Raw genomic sequence first — 20,118 nt, 5'->3', positions numbered from 1 at the left:
GAGGCATCCGTGTGCATGCGGGTTGTCCGTGTGGATTTGCATGTCTGTGTGTGTGAGTGGGGTCTGGGTGTTGACGGCGCCTGTGTGGGTCTGTATGTCTCCGAGACCTGAGGGTTTGGGAGGGTGCACCTGTGCCGAGACTGTCCCTGCCTCCTGAGGGGTATGCGGTGTGCTCCTGTGTGTGGCCACGGGCAGGTGGGAAGCGGGCCTGGGTATGTGTTGCAGTGAGAGTGTGTTCCTGCAAGCAGTGTGGTCTTATACATGGCTCCACAGGCCGGGGTTTCTGTGGTCTGCGTGTCACCGTGGCCGTGGGTCAACCCCGACTGCCCTGTGTGTGGGCATGCTGTTTATGTCATGTATGGCTGTGTATGTGAAGTGTATGTGTCCTTGCTGGGGAGCATGAGTGTGTCCAGCTATCTGAGGAGGTAGCTGGAGGGGAGCGAGAACCTTGCTGGAGTACCCCAAGAATTCTGAGGGTTTAAAAGCTGCTCCTCTACCCCTGTCCGGTGGATCCTCACTCCCCTCCGGGAGTTCCAGCAGGAAGCCCCGCCCACACCCACCCCAGCCTGGCTTTCAGCCTGGCGGCCCCAGCAAGGAGGGAGGAAGGGTAAGGCCTGAGGGACCTGGCGGGAGGCCCGCGGCCTGGGAGTGGAGCCCAGGTGACGCTGGACACTTTTACTTGCTGCCAGGGCGAGTGCCAAAAGTCCAGGGTTAGGGGCACAAAGAGGGTGAAGGGATCCCATCCGGAGTGGGCAGAAAGGGGGCAGGACCCAGCACCTATTTTCATGAGCCACCGCTTGCAGGAAGCCCTCAGAAGCACCCAGACGTTTAGAAACGGGGTAAGGTAGGGGGGGAGCTCCAGGCAGACGCTGTAAACCACTCTGGAGACTCCCCCAGGCAGACGGGGCACCCCACCTTCGCATCCAGAGCCCTCTGGTGGGACAGGAGGGCACGGCCTCGGGCCACCCACCTGAGGGATCTGCCTGGAGAGCGCCAGCAGGTGTCCTCGTCACTGAAGGAGAAGTGGAGCGGGGACTCGGGGCTCACCAAGGGCAGCGCCAGGGCAGGGCGCCGGGGCCTGCCGGGCGGCGGGCTGCCGTGCAGCGCCGGGGAGCCCAGCGCCCTCCGGCTCCGGGCGCGCATGGGGCCGGGGGCGCGCGCCGCGGGGCAGCGAATGCTTTTCTCCAGGCCCGCGGGGCCCGGGGCCGCTGGCACCGCCTTCACACCCGCCCTCCGGGTGCCCTCCCAGGCCATGGGCGTCCCGGTGTCCTCCGTCCGCAGCGCCCGGCGCTGGGCTCGGCGCCTGCCTCCTCCGCTGAGCCCGGCGCAGCTCTGCGCACCCTTCCCGCGGCCTCCTCCCCCCGGGCCTGGGCGGGAGGGGGCGGGTTGCCCGGAGCTCGGGTTTACCAGGCTCCGGGCCCACCGCCCCCCACCCCGCCCCGGCCTCCGGCCCCGCCCTCACCCCCTCCCCATCCTGACGTCGAGCTGCGCCTCTGGAAGGCTCCCTCCGGGCGCCCGGCGCTCCCGGAGGGACAAGACGCCCTCCCGCCGGCGGAGCGCGGGGTCCGGTGGGGGGAGGGACGGCGGAGGCCGGGGAGCTGGAGCTGGGGGGTCAGAACAGAGACAGAGAGACAGAGAGCCGAAACCGCCTTAGCTCAGTGGATAGAGCGTCGCCTGCGGACTGAAGGTCCCAGGTTCGATTCTGGTCAGAGGCATGTACCTTGGTTGCTGGCACATCCCCAGTGGGGGGTGTGCAGGAGGCAGCTGATCGATGATTCTCTCTCATCGATGTTTCTAACTCTCTATCCCTCTCTCTTCCTCTCTGTGAAAAATCAATAAAATATATAAGAGAGAGAGAGAGAGAAGGGGAGACAGAGACGCTGAGAGAAACCAGAGAGAGGACCTGATCCCCTGCCCCTACTCCCGCCCCGACCCCCCCCCTCCCCTTCCTACCCTGCCCCCATCTCCCCCGCTGGGTCCGCTCCGGGCCCCGCCACGCCCTCTCCCGGGCTGTGTCTCCGGACTCTGGTTCTCAACAAGCGCCTGAGGCGAGTGAGGATAGAGGAGAAGCCCAGCTCCGGCCGGTGCCCACCTTCGGGCTGCCAGGATACAGGGGCACCGGGGAAGCCGGACAAGCCGGACGGGATGGGGCCGCCAGTGTGCCCGCCCCTACAGCCCAGCCCCCGGGGTCCAGCCTGGGCGGGAATTCAGTTCGCCCTCCGGCCCGGTGCGCGCGCTGGCCCATTGCACAGGCCGGTAGACTGAGGCCACGGAGCGGACCGAGCGTCCCCGGATCACCCGGGGCGGCAGGTCGGTCCCCCCAAAGCCTGGCCGCCGCAGACTCAGGTCTGCACAGGAACTGGGAAAGGCCGGTAGCGTTTACTGAGCGCCTACTGCATGCCCTATCAGCCGTCTCCTATCAGCCGATTTCTATCGCTGCCTCTGACGACGGAAGAGGAAGAATGAGGCTGGGCAGAGGCGGCCGCGAACTCAGACACCGACGCGGGGACGCGAGCCCGCCCGGGCGCACTTACCCGGCCCCCGCCGGGCGGCCGCCGTCCTGGGAGCCGCGGAGCAGCCGGAGGCGCCGGCGGGACGTCGGGGAGGCGCCGGCGAAGAAGACGGGCGAGGAGGGCGGCGAGCGCGGCCAGCGGGGCGCGCGCCGGGCCCGGGGCTCCGGCAGGAACGCCTCGTCCTCGGCCGCCGCCGCCGGGAAGGCCGCCAGCCGCAGCTCCGGGATGCAGCCCAGGCGGCGCGGCCGGGCCATGGCCGCGGGGACGCGGGCGGCCGGGCCTCGGTGGGCGCTGGGGAGCGGCGCCGCCCGTCCCGCCGGGTGGCCCACGCAGGCCGGCCGCCCAGCCCCGGGGCCCACCCCGCCCGGCCGCCTTGGCCCTTCCGGCTTCCCGCTGGGGCCGCCCCCGGGGCGGGGCGGGCCTGGGCCGGCCCGCAGGGCTGCCGCGGGGACACCCCACAGACCTCAGGGCCCCCGCCCGCGCCCGCGGGCTCTCAGTTGTCCTCACCATCTCGAAGCATCTCTACAGACACCTGGCACGCCCCCGACGTCTCTGGGGTGCTCTCACAATCTCCTGTGGCACTGAGAGACCCCACAGGCTTCAGGGGCGTCCCCAGCGTTCCTCAGCCACCTCCACAATTCCAGAGAGTGGCCCCAATATCCCTGAGATGCCCCCACACAACCCAAAAATACCTCCCAACCCCTGGGTTCCGAGAGGGCCCCCGCAGACCCAGAGGACACTTCCAAAGCCACCCAGATGCCCCCTAGGAGTGTCCTCATTGTTAATGAGACATCCTCACAAACCTCAGGGGCACCCCACGCATCCAGGATGCACCTACAAATGACAGTAGTGCTTTGAGAACCCGAGAGACCCCTTCACCTAGATCCCAGGACCACTGCTGCAGTCCCCTGATGTCCCCCGCACCCCCTAAACACTCCCGCCATCTTTGAATCATGCAGAGACCCCCAGAATACCACTGAGTCCCCTAGTCACTAGCCATCCCCACAGACAAGAGCATGTAGGGCCTTGGAAGCTCAGGTCCCTCCAGGCCCCAGGGATGCCTCCACAGTCTCTCAGAGGTCCCCCAGCCCCTGAGTGGCTCCAAATGCAGAGACGCCCCCCCCCCCATAATCTCAGGAGTCGCCTTTAGATTCAGGGGGTGGTGCTCCTATAACATGGATGCCACAAAAATCCTGGGGTGCCCCCAAAACCCAGAGGTACAGCTAGATTCCTCCAAAACTCCTGAGACAGTTCTACAACCCTAGCTATACTCCCAGCATCAAGCAGCACCATAACCCTGGGTGACCCACCAGAATACCTCCCTTCATTCGTGGCATCCCTAGGAGATCGGAGAGTGCTCACAGCCCCAGGACACTCCTTAGAATTTCTGAGGCACCCCTTAGGATTGGGGCCCCCACAGCTCATTAGGTGGCCCCAGGAACCCAGCCTCCCCTCAGTGCTGACTCCCGCGCAGGCCCAGTAGTACACAGGCAGAGGGACTCCCCCCCCCCAGGTGGCTCTGCATGCCCAGCCACTGAACTCTGGGGGGCTCGGTACCCTCTTACACAGACGAGGGAACTGAGGGTCAGAGAGGCAACACCCTTGGTCAGGCAACTGGTTACAATCCTGGCGCTTACTCCAGTGTGTTTGTGGCTTTTAGGGGTTGGGAAAGCTTGTTTTAAATTTAAAAAAAAAAAGTGTGCAAATCTCTATCTTAGGCTACCACCTCTGCAAATGCCTTTCTACCTGTTGACCCACTGTCATGGGGCCTAGAGTCGGATGGCCCAGGCTGAAGTCTGGCCCCTGGCACTTAGTCATTTGACCTTGGGACAGTCACTTCATTTCACTAAGCCTCAGTTTTCCCAGATGTAAAATGGGAATAATACTACACATCTCATGGGTGGACAAGTAAAAGGTTCTAGGCATAGTAAATACTCACTAAATGTTAGTTACAATTATTATTATTATTTGATAAAACATTTATGGCCCTAGCTGGTTTGGTTCAGTGGTTAGAGCTTCGCCTGTGGTCTGAAGGGTCCCAGGTTCGATTCCAGTCAAGGGCATGTACCTTGGCTGCGGGCACATCCCCAGTAGGAGGTGCTCTCTCCCATCGATGTTTCTAACTGGGAATGCATGGTTTCCCATGGGCCCTATTGACATTTGGTGCCTGTTAATCTTTTGTCCTGGGGGAGGAGGGGCAGTCCTGTGTGCTTGTACGGTAGTAGAAGCAGAATCCCTGGTCTCTACCTACTAGATGACAAAAGCACCCCGTCAAATAAATAAAATGTCTCCAGCCATTGCCACAGGCCCCCTGGGGGGACAGATTGCTTCTCGCTCTGGGTCCAAGTACAACAAACCTAGGAAAGACATTCACGTTGACCTGCCCTTAGACTCCCCTGAATTGTTTTTGCTGAACCCGCACGTCAGACTTATGGGATAGATTCCTTACAGGCCCATTTTAGAGATGGGAAAACCAAGGCCCAGAGAGGGGAAGTGACTTGGCCAGGGTCACCCAGCTCGGAAGGAACAGACCTGGGTTGTAAATTCAGTTGTCTGGCTCCAGGAACTGGAATTTTAGCTACTAGGTCCTTCACAGTTCACTTGCCTTCCAGCCCGGGAGCTTTGTCCCTTCCTAGGAAGTCAGATGTAAACAGCCAACCTTGACCGGGCTCACAAGGCCCTGACACAAGCTGCCCCATCACCTCTCTGCCCCATGTCCCTTCACTCACCCCTGCCTCACTCTGCCCTGGCCTCACTTGCCTCCCTGTTTTGCTTCCAACATATCAGACACATTCCTACCTCAGGAACTCTGTACTGGCTGTTCCCTCTGCTTATCACCCTCACCCTTCAGACACCCACATGCCACCCCCCTCTCACTTCATTTAGGTCTCTGCTCAAATGTCACCTTCTCAGAAAGGCCTTCCCTGTCCCCAGGGCCCCTCTTTTCTTCATGTCCCCTGGGTCACCATCTGGAATGATCATTATCCCTTTGTTTGCTGTGTCTTCCTCACCCACTAGTCTGAGAACTGCAGCCACAGACTGCACCTGTCTCTTACGTCTTATGTCACAGCCTGAAGATCCTCAATCAATAATAGCCCCGTGACAGATGAGGAAACGGAGGCTCCGATGGTTGAGTCCTTTCCCAAGGTCACACAACAAGTTAAGGGCAAAGGCTGGATTGGAACGTTTACTGGAGAATGAAAACAGTGGGTCCAGATGCCCCCCAAACTCTGTCCTCACCCCGCCAGTCTGTGGCTCCTGCAGACCCAAAGCCCTGGTTTCTGCAACTCAGAGGGGCTTGCAGTCACCCTGTGACAGGGCCTGGGCTTGTGGTGTGGCCTCTTCAGCTTCTCTTTGCTGAAGTCATTTTAAGGAAGTGCAGTTCTCAAAACACCAGCTCTGGATGGCCCAGACCTGAGGTCAGCCATCTCAGCCTTAACACAGCAGATCTAACTCGGAGGCCCAGAGAGACCTGATCTCTGGCCCCTGGTCACACAGAGCAAAAGGGCAGGGGCACAATCTGAATCTCACCCACTGCTCTGGAGTCCAGGAGATCTGGTTCTTAACCCCAATCCCGCCCCTCCTGGCTGTGTGACCTAGGGCGAGCCACTTCGTCTCTGTTTCCTCGGCAGGAATGGAAAGACGAAGATGCTGGGAGTTAAAACCCAAGTTGGTGTTAGGAGGCCCTGACGTGGATGTGGACCAGCAGGCGGAGGCCAGGCCGGAGCTCCGCGTTCTCAACTTTTCCGCCAAGTTCCTCTCTCTCCGCCAGGCGGCGCTGTCCAGCGTGCTGGGTAGAGGATGGGGATGGCGGCCCGGTCCCAACACACCCCGGGAAGGAGCAGACCTCATGGGTAGCCTGCGGTCGGCCGGCTTGGCGCCCGCATTCCGAGGAGCTCAATAATCATGAAATAATAATACGGGGGCGCCGCGGCAGTGGCGACTTTGTTCCTTCAGGGACAAGCCCGAGAGGCAGGTCCGGACTCTTGAGAGCACTCTTAGCAATGCCTGTGCCTCTTCCGTCGTCCAGCAGGGGGCGCGCGGAGACATGTGCGCCCAGCGCACATCCAGGGACCTGGGAGCGCCAGAAGCAAGGGGAGGCGAGGACCCCGATGGGTACAGAGACCACCCGCCAGAGAGAGACCCCGGTCGGGCTGCCTCCACCCCTTCCTGGAGCCAGGCAGCGACCCCCTCGGAGGGGAATGTCCCAAAATGGGGCAGTCGATACCGTCGGCTCCACTCTCAATGAAGGCAAGCTACCCCCTCCCCCACCCCCGCCCCCAACCACCAGAGTCCTTCTCTTCCTCCAGCTCCATCCGCCTCTTGACAGATCGTGGCGGTGCCGTGACTCAGCCCCGCAGGGCGCCAGGAGCACAGTCTCCTACATCTCCAGCTCCGGAGGGGTCTGTGCAGTGTGGATGCCATCTCGGATGGGGGCAGGGCCCTCTCTCTGGGGGTTCCTAGGACTGAAGTCTGGAAGGCTCTTTGGACCTCCTTTTTGGTGGCTGCATGAATTCCAAAAAGGTGGGAAGTGGTGGAACCCCGTGTGTGCACTGGTAAATCCCCTGTCTGGAGAACTGGACTGGCAGAGGCCCTTTCTATAATAAAAGAGCAAGGTTCCCACTGGAGGTCTCTCAGTTCCCCCTTCCTCCCTCTGTCTGGCACCAGTGCCCTCCCTCCTGCCACAGCCCCTGGAGGCTGCACAGGCCACAGTGAAACAGAAACCCCAGTCTCTGAGGGATGTGGTTGGGGTTCCTGTTTTTTCTTCCCAGCCTGGAGAAACAGGTTCCATGCAGGCCTCACCCCCCGCTCCAGAATCCAGGTCCCTGAGTAACTAGCTATTGGGTCACTACCTTAAGTCCTTTACACGCATCTCCGATCTCACAGCACTCTCAAAGCGACCCCCATAGGGCAGTGATGACAACAGTCCCACTTTACAAACGGGGAAATGGAGGCGCAGAGAGGGCGAGGCCTTGTGCCAGGACACACTGGCCGTCAGACAGGCCCTGTATTGGCATCTCAGCTTTACCATTTCCTGGTTGTGTGAGCTTGGGCAAAAAGCAGGGTCTTTGCCACTCTACGCCTCAGTTTCCCCATCTGTCCAACAGGACTATCTCAAAAGGCAGGGATGAGGACTTGTGAAAAATTCTCTCCCATGGAGCCCGCCCGAGACAGATGCCACTAAGATGATGATGATTAGCACTTAGCCACGGTCCCCCGTGCCCCGAGAGTCAATACCCCAGTGACCAGGCCAGCGGAGTCCTAGCGGGGGCTGGGAGGACTTAAAAGGGGTTAGGGTCCAGTTCCTCCTTCTGCACCCCACCCCCTCCCTGATCTCTCAGGACAGTGACCGCTGGCGTGCTGCCTTTGGTCTTGGCATTTCCTGTTGATTCCAGTTTTGTTTTCCTCCAGCTCCTCTCCAATTCCCTTTGGGAAGCAGCAGGCTGTGTGTGAGGAGCCTGTGACGATCGCTTCCTGGGAAAAGGTTCTGTGGCTGGATGTGTCCCAAACGGAGGTGGGCGGAGGAGGCCCTGGGGGCTGCGGTGCCTGCTAGAGGTCCCCAGAGCTAGAACAGTAGGGCAAGAGCCTACCCTACACGGACCTCCCTCGGGAATTCCCGAAGTGAGAGGCTAAAATGTCTTAGCGATGTTCCAAACAAAGGGGTACTCATGGGGGAGGGGGGCAAGCAAACCACGGTCCCAGCTGTCAGTCACGCATGTCACCAGAGCACGCACCGTCAAACGCCACCAGAACACCAGCCGGTGAGAGGACAGCACACCGGGCGTTCAGGAGCACCCCGAGAGGCAGAGCACTGACTCCCACACAGGGCGCCCGGGCAGCAGAGGGCAGACATCTCAATCTCGGCGTCTCAGGGAGAACAGACAGTCCTGCTGACACAATCACATCGTCCTGCGAGCGTGCCCCTTGCCACCGTCACTGCATCCCAGGAACATGCACGGCCACAATCCCTGTCCCAGGAGCGCACACACACACACCGTCATGGCCACTGCGAGGGGGGCAGGCACGCTCACAGCCTCCCAACAACACGGTCAGTGACACAATCACCGCCACACCCTGGGAGCACAGACAGCCACCACGGTCACTGCCCCAGAAGCACACAGTCGCAAAGTCACTGTCCTGGGAGGACACGCAGCCCCATGTTACAATCACAGGACCTCAGAAGCCCTATCCAGCCACAGCTGGGCACACCCCAACAGCCGGAGCAACGTCAGGCCAGGGAGAGGATACAGCGGAGACAGCCCAGCACCCCCCCTCACTACACTGTCACCGGGGGAGGCAAGGGTGCTGAGACTGAGCACCCCCTACGCCCATCTCCCTCCTCTGCACAGCGGCTGAACCTGATTCTCCCGCCCTGAGAAGGGGGCTCCCTCTAGCACACAGCCCCCAACACAGTGCTCCCCAAAGAGGCCCTCTCTGGGTTTCTTCCTCCACCTGCTGCAGAGGGAGTCCACAAACACCCCCATTCCACATTGTCCTCCACCCCCTCCAAGAACCCTGAGAGCCCCTCGGCCTGGAAGAAACATTGGTCCTAGCAGGTGCCCCCCCCCCCACCACCACCAAAGAGCGCCCTTAGGACATCCCCAAACACAGTTAATCTATTATAGCTTTCAGTACAGTGCTTCCAGGAAAGCCCCTTGAAGTGGTGCCAGCCTAACCACTGTCCTGCACGCCACCAGTTAGGAATGCAGACCCCTAAAGCTGCAGCCCTCAACCCAGACCCTGTGATTGTCACCCCACGCAGCATGGCCCCCCTGAGTCAACCCGAGGATGGGCTTCAGTAACCCTCGGATGGACAGAGGGCACCACCAGGGGCCGGATCCCAGCTACTCCCGCAGCAGAACTCTCCTATCCCTACCCCCGCCAGTCACACTGACCCCCGGCCGCACCACAGCGCCCCCTGCGGCCAGCGGGGCGCGTTGCACCGTTCCCGCGCGCCTATCCGCTCCGCGCGCGTCCATCGCGGAGAGTCTTACCGCCGGCAGCCGCCTCCGCCCGCGCCGCCGCCGCCCGTGCCGTGGAAGGACGAGGGCCAGGACATGCGGGACGTGCGCAAGCCGGGCCGGTCGCCGGTGTCCACGGCGTCGGCGCGCTCCATGGGTCGGTGTGGCGGCCGCTCCGGCTCCGCGCGCTCGGCGCTGTCCGAGTAGCCGCGCTGCTGGATACGGATCGGGGTTCGCGGCTGCCGCCACAGGTGCTGGGGAGGCGGCTTCAGGGTGGCCTGACCCTCCCGGGGCCCGGGCAGAGACAGAGACAGGCTCCTCTCAGAGGAGGCGGCCGGGGGCTCCATGTCGCCGGCCCCCCACCTGCACTCCGGGGGGCCCCGGCCTCTTCTCCACGCTGCACCCTACTCAGCCGCGTGAGCGCCGGAGCCCCCAGGGCCCCGAGGGTGCGCCCGGCCTCGGCGGGGCCATGGCACCCCGGGGATAGACCCGGGGGCGCGAAGGGCCGATGCCCCCGGGCCGGGCGCCAAAGCTGCCAGCCTGTGCTCGGCGCTCCGTTCCGTGCCCGGCAGCGCTCTCCGCGCTGGGCGCCGGGTTCGGCGCCAGCTCCGGTTCCCCGCCCCGTCCCGCCCCTCCCCGCTCCCCGCCCGCCGTGGTTGTCAGCGCCGCCCCCCTCCTCCTCGGTCCCGACCAGTGGGGGGCGGTCACCCGAGGAGGGGGGCCCTTCCCGCCCACGCGGAGCCCCGTTCCGGGCTGGGAGGGGGCGCGGGAGCGCGGTTCTCTCCGGAGCGCCCGGCCTCGCAGCGGCGCGCCCCGGCAGGAAGGAGTTAAACGGTTAATCCGATCGAGAGGACGGGGACGGCCGAGTCGGAGCCGGTGCGTCAGTCCGTCCGTCCATCTTGGCGGGGCGGAGCCCGGCGCCGGCGTGTCCTCGCCGCTACCCCTGGCCGGGGGCCCGAAGGAGCGGGAAGGGGCGCCGGTGCCACAGACGCGGTCCCCGCGGCGGGCGGGCGGCGGCGCTCTGCGGGGGACCTCATGTCGGCGGGTCGGAGGACGGTGACGGTGTGTGTGCCCGGAGCGGGATGGGCAGGCAGTGTGGCCCCTTCCGAGGGTTGTTTATGTTTTCGGTGTCTCGGAAGTGTGTGCGCGCACGTGGTTGGCTGCCGCGGTCTGCCTGTTCCTCTGGATTTCTGTGTGTGTGTGCGTGTGTGTGTGTGTGTGTCTGTGCGCACACATGTGCTGTCTGTTAGCGGTCCTTTCCCGTGGCCTGGGGCTCTGCCTACGTTCCCACGCCCCGGGTGTGTGTTGTGCTTGCGGAGTTGTGCACGGGATTCAGCCTCCGCTGTTTGGCTGTCGTGTCTGAGAGAGTCCGCGCGTGTGTGTGTGTGTGTGTGTGGTTGGCTTGGGGCCGCTTTGGGCTGTTTCTAATGTGTCTCTGTGGTCCCCGTGTGGCTCCAGGAGGACAGACACCCGGTGGCCAATACCCCGGCTCCCCGCCCACCACTGTTCCATGTTTCGCTGCTTTTTTTTTTTTAAAGCGCATCTGCAGGAGGTAAACTGAGGCAGACCTCCAGAAGCCCGCGGAACGCACCCCGGTGCTCTTCTCAGGCGAGTAAACAGCCGAGCTCCTCCCTGCGGCCCCCCGCCGGCAGGGCCCCCCTTCCGGCACCTAAATCCGGAGCCTCCGTGACTCACGCTCCCGCCTCCCCCGGCGCCACGAGCGAGCAAGCTGGAGCAGAGAGCTAGCGGGATCCAGGCGCCCTCCCTCACCCCGCCCTGGCGGAGGCGCTCGCTCATTAACCGACATAGGTGCGAGTCCGCGAAAGCAGACCCCAGACCCCTGTGATCCCCCGTCACGGGCTCCTCCAGGCTGGCTGTGCGGTGTTTCACTGCCCCGACCCCCGCACTGCTCTTATATTTAAAAAAAAAAAAAAAAAAAAAAAAAAAAGCCCGTTTCCAACCTCCACAGCCGTTTTTCTCCCCACCAGAGGGGGCTCCCGGCGTGGGCGAAGGTGGAGCCAGAACGGGCTCCCCCTCAGCAGCAGTGGGGTGTCACCAAGGTCAGAAGTGTGTCTCCCGCTTTCCTCAGGGACCCTCCCGCAAGTATGCACTCAGACGGCCTCTGGGGGGCTTGCAAGGGCTGCAGGCCCTTTCCAGATCCATTGAGGCTCCTGGGCTGGGCCAAGGTCTTGGGGAGTGGGGCCAGAGCTCTGGAGGCAATGTAGAATGGAGGTGGGGTGGCGTGGGGAGTGGGGGACACGTCTGGACTTTGGGGGGCACAGGGGGGTGCAGAAGGAGAGCACAGGCCCATAGGCCAGGCTGTAGCTGGAGTTGTAGCCTGAGGCTGAGGTGGACCAGCCTCCTAAGGTGAAGAGGTGAGAGGGATGGGGGGGGGGGGAGGGGGCTGTGCAACAGTCCACCGAGGTGGGAATGACAGTCACTTCTTCCTCCCACTTGTCAATGAACCATTCTCCAAGCAGAGTCTCTAAAACCTTCCAATTGAGCAGATGAAAGGGGTGGGGGGCGATCCAGGCTGCAGAACACTGTGGCCTGGGGAGGGCAGTGGGGACAGGGCCCCCGGAAAGCAGCCCGGACCAGCTCAGCTGTTTGGTTTTTGAACTCATCCTTGGGCGAAAATGGGGGTTGGAGTACCGGGGGTGGGGGGATACCCCCGATGAGAAACAGCGAGAGAGTGCAATGTAAAGGTTCCAAGATATCTCTCACATCTCCCCAAGTGAAAGAAAAATGCCAATCCAGATCTCCTGCAGGGTCCCACCTTCCCTTTGACGTCCTGGAAGAAACAGAAGCTTCCTAGAAGGGTAAATGGAGGTGCACAGCAGGCTGCTCAGAGGCTTGCTCCGCGGCCTGGCCCAGCTCTGAATGCGGGGGCGCCCTTGGGAACTGAGGGGCTGAAAGCCCTTTTCCGAAACCCTTGCTGACTCAGGCAGCTGCAAAATGGAAGAAGGGTTTTCTGGAGGCTGTAATGAGGCACCCTGGGGGTGGGGAGTCACAGCCTGACCCACCAGACTCCAGGAGATGGTTCAGCTGATTTTGCAAAAGGCGCGCGGGGGGGGGGGGGGGGGGGGCGGGGTTTGGAGCACAGAGAGGGCTGGTGGCTGGACCTAGCCCAGCTCGCCCTGTTCCTCCACCCTACCTTCCAGCCTGCCCCCCCCTCCTGCCTACCTGTCCGCTCTGGTGATGGAAATCCGCGGAGGGATGAGAAGTGGCAGCATGGTGGGCCGTGGGAGCACAGGAACCCCAGGGTTCCAGAGCTCAGGGTCCTCCCAGCCCAGGCCAGGACCAGTGGAGAGGCGGCGGCGGCGAGGGCATCGTAGGAGGTCGGCCCCCAGCATGTTCCTATGGCTGGGTTCAGGGGTCTCCGCCGGCCTCTGAGGAGGGACAAAAGGGGGATGGGTACATAGCCTGGCCAGGCAGCTAGCTGTGAGCCCCTTCCCAAAATATTGCCCCACCCTACCCATATGGGAGAGCGTTAGGGGAGTATAGGCTCCTTGTGTCCTCCACTCAGTCGGAGCCACTTGCTGATCCTTCCCACAGAAGATGCTTTCCCACTCCTGACTTCTGAGGGGTTCCCCTTCTCAGCCACAATTGTTGTGGAGGTCCCTCTGAATGTTTCCGCTCTGTGGCTCGGCCCTCATGGCTATACACTGTCCCTCACATGAGCTCCCTCGCACACATCGCCTTTTTAGGATCTCTTCCCACCCTCCTCGTTTAAGCAGCCCCCTCTTGGTCTTAATGTCTGTGGCCCTTCTCACATCTGAGACCCACAAGACCTCACCCACAACTCCACCCACAATCCTTCCCTGACTTGATTTCAGGAGCCCCTGGGAAGTCCCTGCCTTCTGCCCTTGGGCGGAGGGACTCAATCCTGGCGGCAGGAGAGTAATGGAATCAAGGAAGAAACTGAGGCACGAGGAGTCTCCACCAAGTCTCCTCGAGGCCACTTAGTGAACAGCTGTGGTCACTAGAGGGCGCCCGTTCCCCCCCTCACGCGGGCCAAACCCCGCCCCCAGCCTCGCCCCGCCCCGCCCCCCACACCTCATCCACGGATAGGACACTGCGACTCCTCTTCATCCCGCCAGCCTAGTGCTCCGCTGCAGGGACCATGTCCGCCCTAGCCAGCGCCTCCTGCAGGACCAAGACAAAGGCATCCACCATTAGCAGCAACCTGGGGCTCCCCCTGCCGGCGGGCCCGGGAATCCGCCCCGCCCTACGTCAATTGCCTCTGGGGCGTGACGTCAGGAGGCTGCTGACGCACTGCCCGTCTGTGACGTCCTGCCCGTTGCCAGAGCGACAGCTGACGCACTTCTAGGTTCCCGACTGCGTCAATGCGGGTGTAGCCTAAGCACACGCACCCCGCCCCCTTCCTCCCGCGGGGTCTAACCCCGGCCAGGGGATCGATTTATGGATCCCGCAGCGAAGATCCGGAGTTCCCAGAGTCGGCCGCAGGGGGGCGGGAGGCGGGGAGGAGGAGAGGGAGGCAGGCGGAAGCGTCTCTTCCGAGCTGTTGGGCCTTTAAACCTAAACCCGAAATAGCTGCGATGTGCGGGGGCCGGGCGCAGAGAGACGTCGGCTTGAGCACAGATGGGGGACGCGCGGGCAGAGGCGCTCGGAGACAGACAGGGACGCTTGGAAATAGAAACAGACAGGGACACAGACGCAGCTCCGGATGCTGAGTGAGCTCTGCTGCAAGCGATCCTTGTCTAAAAGCTTGGGGGGAGGGAAAGGCTGGCTCGCTTCACCTTCTGAACCGATGGCTGCAAATTACTGCTGGGTGTGTGGCCCTGCTCAGCGACTTCAACACTCGGAACCTCGCTGTCTCCGTGAAGTGAAATGATCATTTCTAAGAGGTCCATGTGAGAATGAAATGAGATCAGACCATATTGAATTCTCAGAAAACAGTGCCTGCACCCAGTGAGTGCTTATTAATAAATGCTGGTAACATCTGAACTTGTGGGAGCATGTTAGAACCCAAATCAGATCATGTCCCTCTGCTCAGAGCTCCCCAGGGCTTTCACCTCACTTAGGGGAAAATGTCAAAGTCTTCACTCAACAGGAGGTCCACGCAGTCCTGTAGGATGCGCCCAGTCACCTTCCTGCCCTCACATTTCTCCCATTCCCTCTCTGGCTCATTCTCATCCGTCCACACTGGCCTCTTGGCTATTTCTAGACACGCCAGACACTATCCAGCTTCAGGGCCTTTCCACTTGCTGTTTCCTCTGCCTGGAACTCTCAGCCCTTGAATAATCACAGGCCCTCACATCCTTTCAGGCGTTTCTCTACTGCATCTCTGTTTGCAGTTGCTATGCCCTCAGGATTCCTAACCCCTTATCTTGCTATATTTTTCCACAGCACTGTCACCTCACAACATACTATTATATGTAACTTATTTATTACATCTATTGTCTGTCTCTTCCCAAAATAGGATATCAGCTGCAACAGGGCAAGAATATATTTTTTTTGCCTGGCTAGTGGGGCTCGGTGGTTAGGCAATGACCTGTGAACCAGGAGGTCGTGGTTGGTCCCGGGTCAGGGCGCACGCCTGGGTTATAAGCTCCACGCCCAGTGTGGGGGTGGGCTGCAGGAGGCAGTCAACCAATGATTCTCATCATAGATGTTTCTATCTCTCCCTCTCCTTTCCTCTCTGAAATCAATAAAGATATGTTTTTTTAAAGAATGTTTTATGCCGAAACCGGTTTGGCTCAGTGGATAGAGCGTATGCCTGTGGACTGAAAGGTCCCAGGTTCAATTCAGGTCAAGGGCATGTACCTTGGTTGCGGGCACATCCCCAGTAGGGGGTGTGCAAGAGGCAGCTGATCGATGTTTCTCTCTCATCGATGTTTCTAACTCTATATCTCTCTCTTCCTCTCTGTAAAAAATCAATAAAATATACTTTAAAATAATAAAATAAAAATCCTTGGTGGTTTTTTTTTAAATAATATTTTATTTTACTCATTATTGTATCCCCAGTGCCTAGAACTGAGTCAGGAACATGGTAGCCTCTTGGTAAGTATTTGTTCAATGTCTGGTTGTTACTTGAGATCTCAGTAGCATAATTATAAAGTTCCTAGTAGACTATCAGGACTAGCTACTTACTCCCTATTTTGGCTCCCATTTCTTTTTTCTTACTTTATTGCATTAGCTAGCATTTCAGTTCAATGTCAACTACAATAATAGAAGTGAATGTAAACATCATCTTACCGGCCTAATATTTAACACGAGGCAAGCCTGCAACAGACAGTTGTTGAACAAATAAACGAATGTATAAAGATAACTTAAGCTGAAACTGGTTTGGCTCAGGGGATAGAGGGTCGGCCTGCGGACTGAGAGGTCCCGGGTTCGATTCCAGTCAAGGGCATGTACCGTGGTTTCGGGCACATCCCCAGTGGGGGTTGTGCAGGAGGCAGCTGATGGATGTTTCTCTCTCATCGATGTTTCTAACTCTCTATCTCTTGCTGTTGCCTCCATCCGGAAAACCAGCCTCAGATATCCTGTGCTCCTCCTACCCTCCCTTGGTCTCCCTGACTCTTGTTTTAAATAAGTATTTTGGTTCCAGAGAGAAAAGGAGAGAGAAAAACAAACACCTATCAATGAGGAGAAGCATTGATTGGCTGTCTCCGGCACGCCCTCTACTGGGGGGATTGAACTCACAAAACAAGCAAGTGCCCTGAAGGAATCAAACTGTGATATCCTGGTTCATAGGTAGTCACTCAACCACGGAGCCACACAGGCTGGGCTTATTTTGCTTGTTTTAGACTTATAACATTCTAACAAGACATTGGATTTACCTCCTATGCATTTTGAAATTTACCTTCTATTTTTATTAGCTTTTGCCTGTCCTTTGATTAGTACATGAGGTCAGATGTTGGTCAGATGCTGGTAGGACAATACTAGCAAAGAGTAGGTACTCAACAAATAGCTCTTGAGCCCTAGATGGTGTTTCTAAGTGGTTAGAGCATAGGACCACACACCGAAGCATCACAGACTCCATACCCTGTCAAGGGCAAGTACCTCCCTTGCAGGTTTCCTTCCTGGCCACAGCCAGCATACATGCAGGAGACAACCAATCATTGTCTCTCTCCAACAGACATTGATTTTTTTCTCTCTTTCACCCCCCTCCATCCCTCCTACACTCTCTAAAAATCAATGGAAAAATACCATCACATGAGGATTAACAAAAAAATGACTCTTAAATGAATGAATCCAGTTGACTCCATCTTCTTTGGGTCTCTGTTCCAAGTCATCTCTTCCAGATCCTTCCCTGAAAACATAGATGCCTCCCTCAAAACCACTGCTCTTTGCCTCTCACTCAGCCTTTTCTTCTTGGCTCTCATCATCCCTGACATATCTTTATGTTCCTGCTTTCCCCAACCCCTGAGTTTCATGAGGGTAGGGAATTTTTCTGTCTTGTTATAGCTTTTTTAAATATATATATATATATATATATATATATATATATATATATATATATATATATATATATATTTTTAACTCTAACCGGTCTGGCTCAATGGTTAGAGCATCGGCCTGTAGACTAAAAGGTCCCAGGGTTGATTCTGGTCAGGGGCATGTGCCTTGATTGCAGGCACATCTCCAGTAGGTGTGCAGGAGGCAGTTGATGTTTCTCTCTCATCGATGTTTCTAGCTCTCTCTCTCTCTCCCTTCCTGTCTGTAAAAATCTATTAAAAATATATTTTAAAATATATATTTTATTGCTTTTTTACAGAGGAAGGGGAAGGAATAAAGAGTTAGAAACATCGATGGGAAAGAAACATCGATCAGCTGCCTCCCTGCACATCTCCTATTGGGGATGTGGCCTTAACCAAGGTTACATGCCCTTGGCCGGAATTAAACCTGGGACCCTTCAGTCTATAGGCTGGTACTCCATCCACTGAGCCAAACCAGTTAGGGCTGTCTTGTTATAGCTTTATTGAATACCAATGCATGGACATGCAAATTGTGCAGTCCCACAAGGCTTTACTGTTAGAATGTTTAAGGCTCTGCTATCACCTTGAAATTCTTCATATATTTGAACAGGGACCCTGCATTTTCATTTTTCCCTGGGCTCTGCACATTTTGTAGCCAATCCTGGAAATATCCCCAGCGCAAGGAACAGCCCATGGGAAGTCCTCAAGGACTCCTGGAAGGAAGGAAGGAGAGGAGGAGTGGACAGCCAGAGGAGCCCCCCAGGCCAGGGAAGAGAGGTGAAGACACGCAGGCCACCATTGTCGGGATCAAGTGCACATTTGAAGAAATCAGTCTTGGCAGAAAGCTGGACATGGGAGGCAGGGCATCAGCCTCGTAAGCCTGCTTTCCCCTCCCCTGGGCAGCAGGCAGAGGGGGGATGGGGCGGGAGGGGGAGTCCAGATGGCCGAGCCGCCGCTCTGGGCAGCTGGCGCCAGGCTCGGGCTGGGAGGCCTTCCCCCCCACCTGACGGGTCAGCGCCAATCAGCAGCAGGCCAGCCTGGGAGCCCCTGGCTGGGCCTGGAAGAGGAGAGCTGGCTTCACCCAGCCTGACATCCCGCCCCCACCCCCACCTCCCTCCCCCAGAAGGATATGGGGTTGGGTGGTCAATAAGAGGGAAGGCGGTGAGGATAAAGGCCTTGTCCGAACCTCAGCCCTGAGCATCCAGGCCTGACAAGCTCTGTGCTTGGTGTTGAAGTGGGGCTGGGGAAAACTTAGAGCCTACGAGTGTGCATGAGACTTTGTACATGAGCAACTAGATGGGTGGTTTTTTGTTTTTCTTTTTTGTTTTTGTTTTTTTACGAGTTTGAGTTTGTGTAGTTGAGACCAGACCATACCTGCAGGAGTGTATGTGACAGGGTGATACCACATCAGTCTATGTGGGCATGAGGTTGGATATATATCTGTGTGATTGTGATGAGGCGTGTGTGTATGTGGGGGGGGGGTGTGGAGTACGTGAGTGTGGATACAACAGGAAGCAGCTTTTCACAATGGTTTGAAATATAAAATTAGGGTTCAAATCTTCGCTCAGCCACTCACTAGCTATGTGGTCTCAGGCACATTATTTAGGTTCTCAGTAGAGGGTCTTAGTACAACCATGTTTGTCTGTGTGTGTGTGTGTGTGTGTGTGTGTGTGTATGTTGTATAGAGTAATTCTACTCTAGGAGGTCTTCATGGGTATCCAACCTAACGGGGACTCTTTTGTTCTGTCCTAATCACAATTTGTTGTTACATGTTCATTTATTTCTGTTTCTTCCACTAAACATGAGCTCCCTAGAGGCAAGAGGTTTTGTTCCGCTCACTACTGTGTCCCAGCACCGGACATACAATAGGCACTGAATAATTGTGGAATGGATGGATGCAGGCTGTGTCTGTGTGGTATGGAGAGAGAGGTGGATGCTGGCGGGGCATCGTGGGTTCCTAGAAGGCCCTGTGCCCAAGTCTGATCTCTCTCTTCCACTCTCAGCTATTGACAACCATTCCTTCAGCCACCCTCGCTTTTATGGGAATGATGACGCTTCATCACATCCCTGTATCACCTTTGACAACATCTTTTCCTTCTCTGGGTCTTAGGGACTTTATTCACCTCATTTTGTAAAACGGGAGGATGGAAGGACAGGTTCATGATAACCCTCCTTCCTGACCTGAATTGTTATGGAAATAGTCTTAATCTAATTTCCTCTTTAATTCATTCAACATTTATTGAGCACTGATCTGGAGCTGGCCCTGCCCTCATTCGGGGAGCTGAAGTGAAAAAGGAAAGAAGATACAAACCGGAAATCTCATGTGTCTCCAGCACCACCCCACCTCAACCTCTCTCTCTGCCTGATGGAATTTTAGGCTTCACAGTCTGAAACCACGGTGGGTTTTCCTGTTTACACAGGGTCTTGCTCCCTTTACCAGTCCTAAGAATCAGTAGAGCAGGGACTCAGCTGGCCTCATGGCTACAGCCCCGCAGCCTGATTGCAGCGCCTGGCACATAGCAAGCACTTGGAAAATAGCTGTGAAATGAGCAGATAGTGATGGGGCAGGAGCAGGCTTGCATTCATGTCCTAGCCAGGATGCCTGGATGTGTCATTACCCATTGTGTAGATGGGAAAAATGAGGCTCAGGAAGGCAAGCCATTTGGTGGGTCTCAATGCAGCTAAGCGTGTGAGGCTGTGGGATGCAGCAAAGGAAACTTGGACAGCCCGGAGGAACATTCCCAATACCACCCCACTCCCCCATCTTCCCTCACAAGTACAAGACACAGACCCCAGGGAAGCGCTGACGGAGGGGGTAGGGGGTAGGAAGGAAGGGTAAAGGGGGACAGGACTGTGCAAAACACTATCTCCAGAGCTGGGGATATTGTGTTGGCAGAAACAGCTTGGCGCTGAGGGGGGAGCTTCCGGAGCCGGCTCCCCAATTCTATGAGCAGGGGCTCCTGGGACCCTGTTTGACTGGGGCCAGTCAGCCTCTGAAGCCAGGGAGAGATCCCCGCATCTACCAGGGAATCCCCTGCGTCTGGGGACCTCCCCGCACACCTCCAGCCCCAAGGCAGGCCTGAAGCCCTAGAGGGCAGCATACTGCGGCCCTGACTTTCCCGTGGAACGGGGGAAGCCCCCATCATCGTCGCCTAGCAGCCCTGTCCGCCGCAGCGCGCAGCAGGAAGCTTACCTTGT

The 20,118-nt window shown here is 58.2% G+C and overlaps 1 protein-coding gene across 4 annotated transcripts in view; it reads right to left on the bottom strand.

The window, feature by feature from the left end:
- The window catches only part of PDE4A (phosphodiesterase 4A), a 41,857-nt gene extending 31,831 nt beyond the window's left edge, over positions 1-10,026 (bottom strand). The window contains exons 1-2 of one of the 4 annotated variants that reach the window (XM_036459566.2): positions 9,515-10,026; positions 2,535-2,594 (exon numbers count right to left, since the gene is read on the bottom strand). In XM_036459566.2, the coding sequence (XP_036315459.1) occupies positions 2,535-2,594; positions 9,515-9,822 (368 nt within the window). In that variant the 5' untranslated portion in view covers positions 9,823-10,026. Of the gene's footprint in view, positions 1-970; positions 1,351-2,534; positions 2,898-9,508 lie in introns of those variants that run through there. The other 3 variants (XM_036459561.2, XM_036459564.2, XM_036459562.2) reach the window with 3 other exon arrangements.
- Positions 10,027-20,118: the final 10,092 nt, after the last annotated feature.

The sequence above is a fragment of the Pipistrellus kuhlii genome, unplaced genomic scaffold, assembly GCF_014108245.1.
Source record: "Pipistrellus kuhlii isolate mPipKuh1 unplaced genomic scaffold, mPipKuh1.p scaffold_m20_p_30, whole genome shotgun sequence".
NCBI lineage: Eukaryota > Metazoa > Chordata > Mammalia > Chiroptera > Vespertilionidae > Pipistrellus > Pipistrellus kuhlii.
This window is presented reverse-complemented; position numbering and strand designations above follow the sequence as displayed.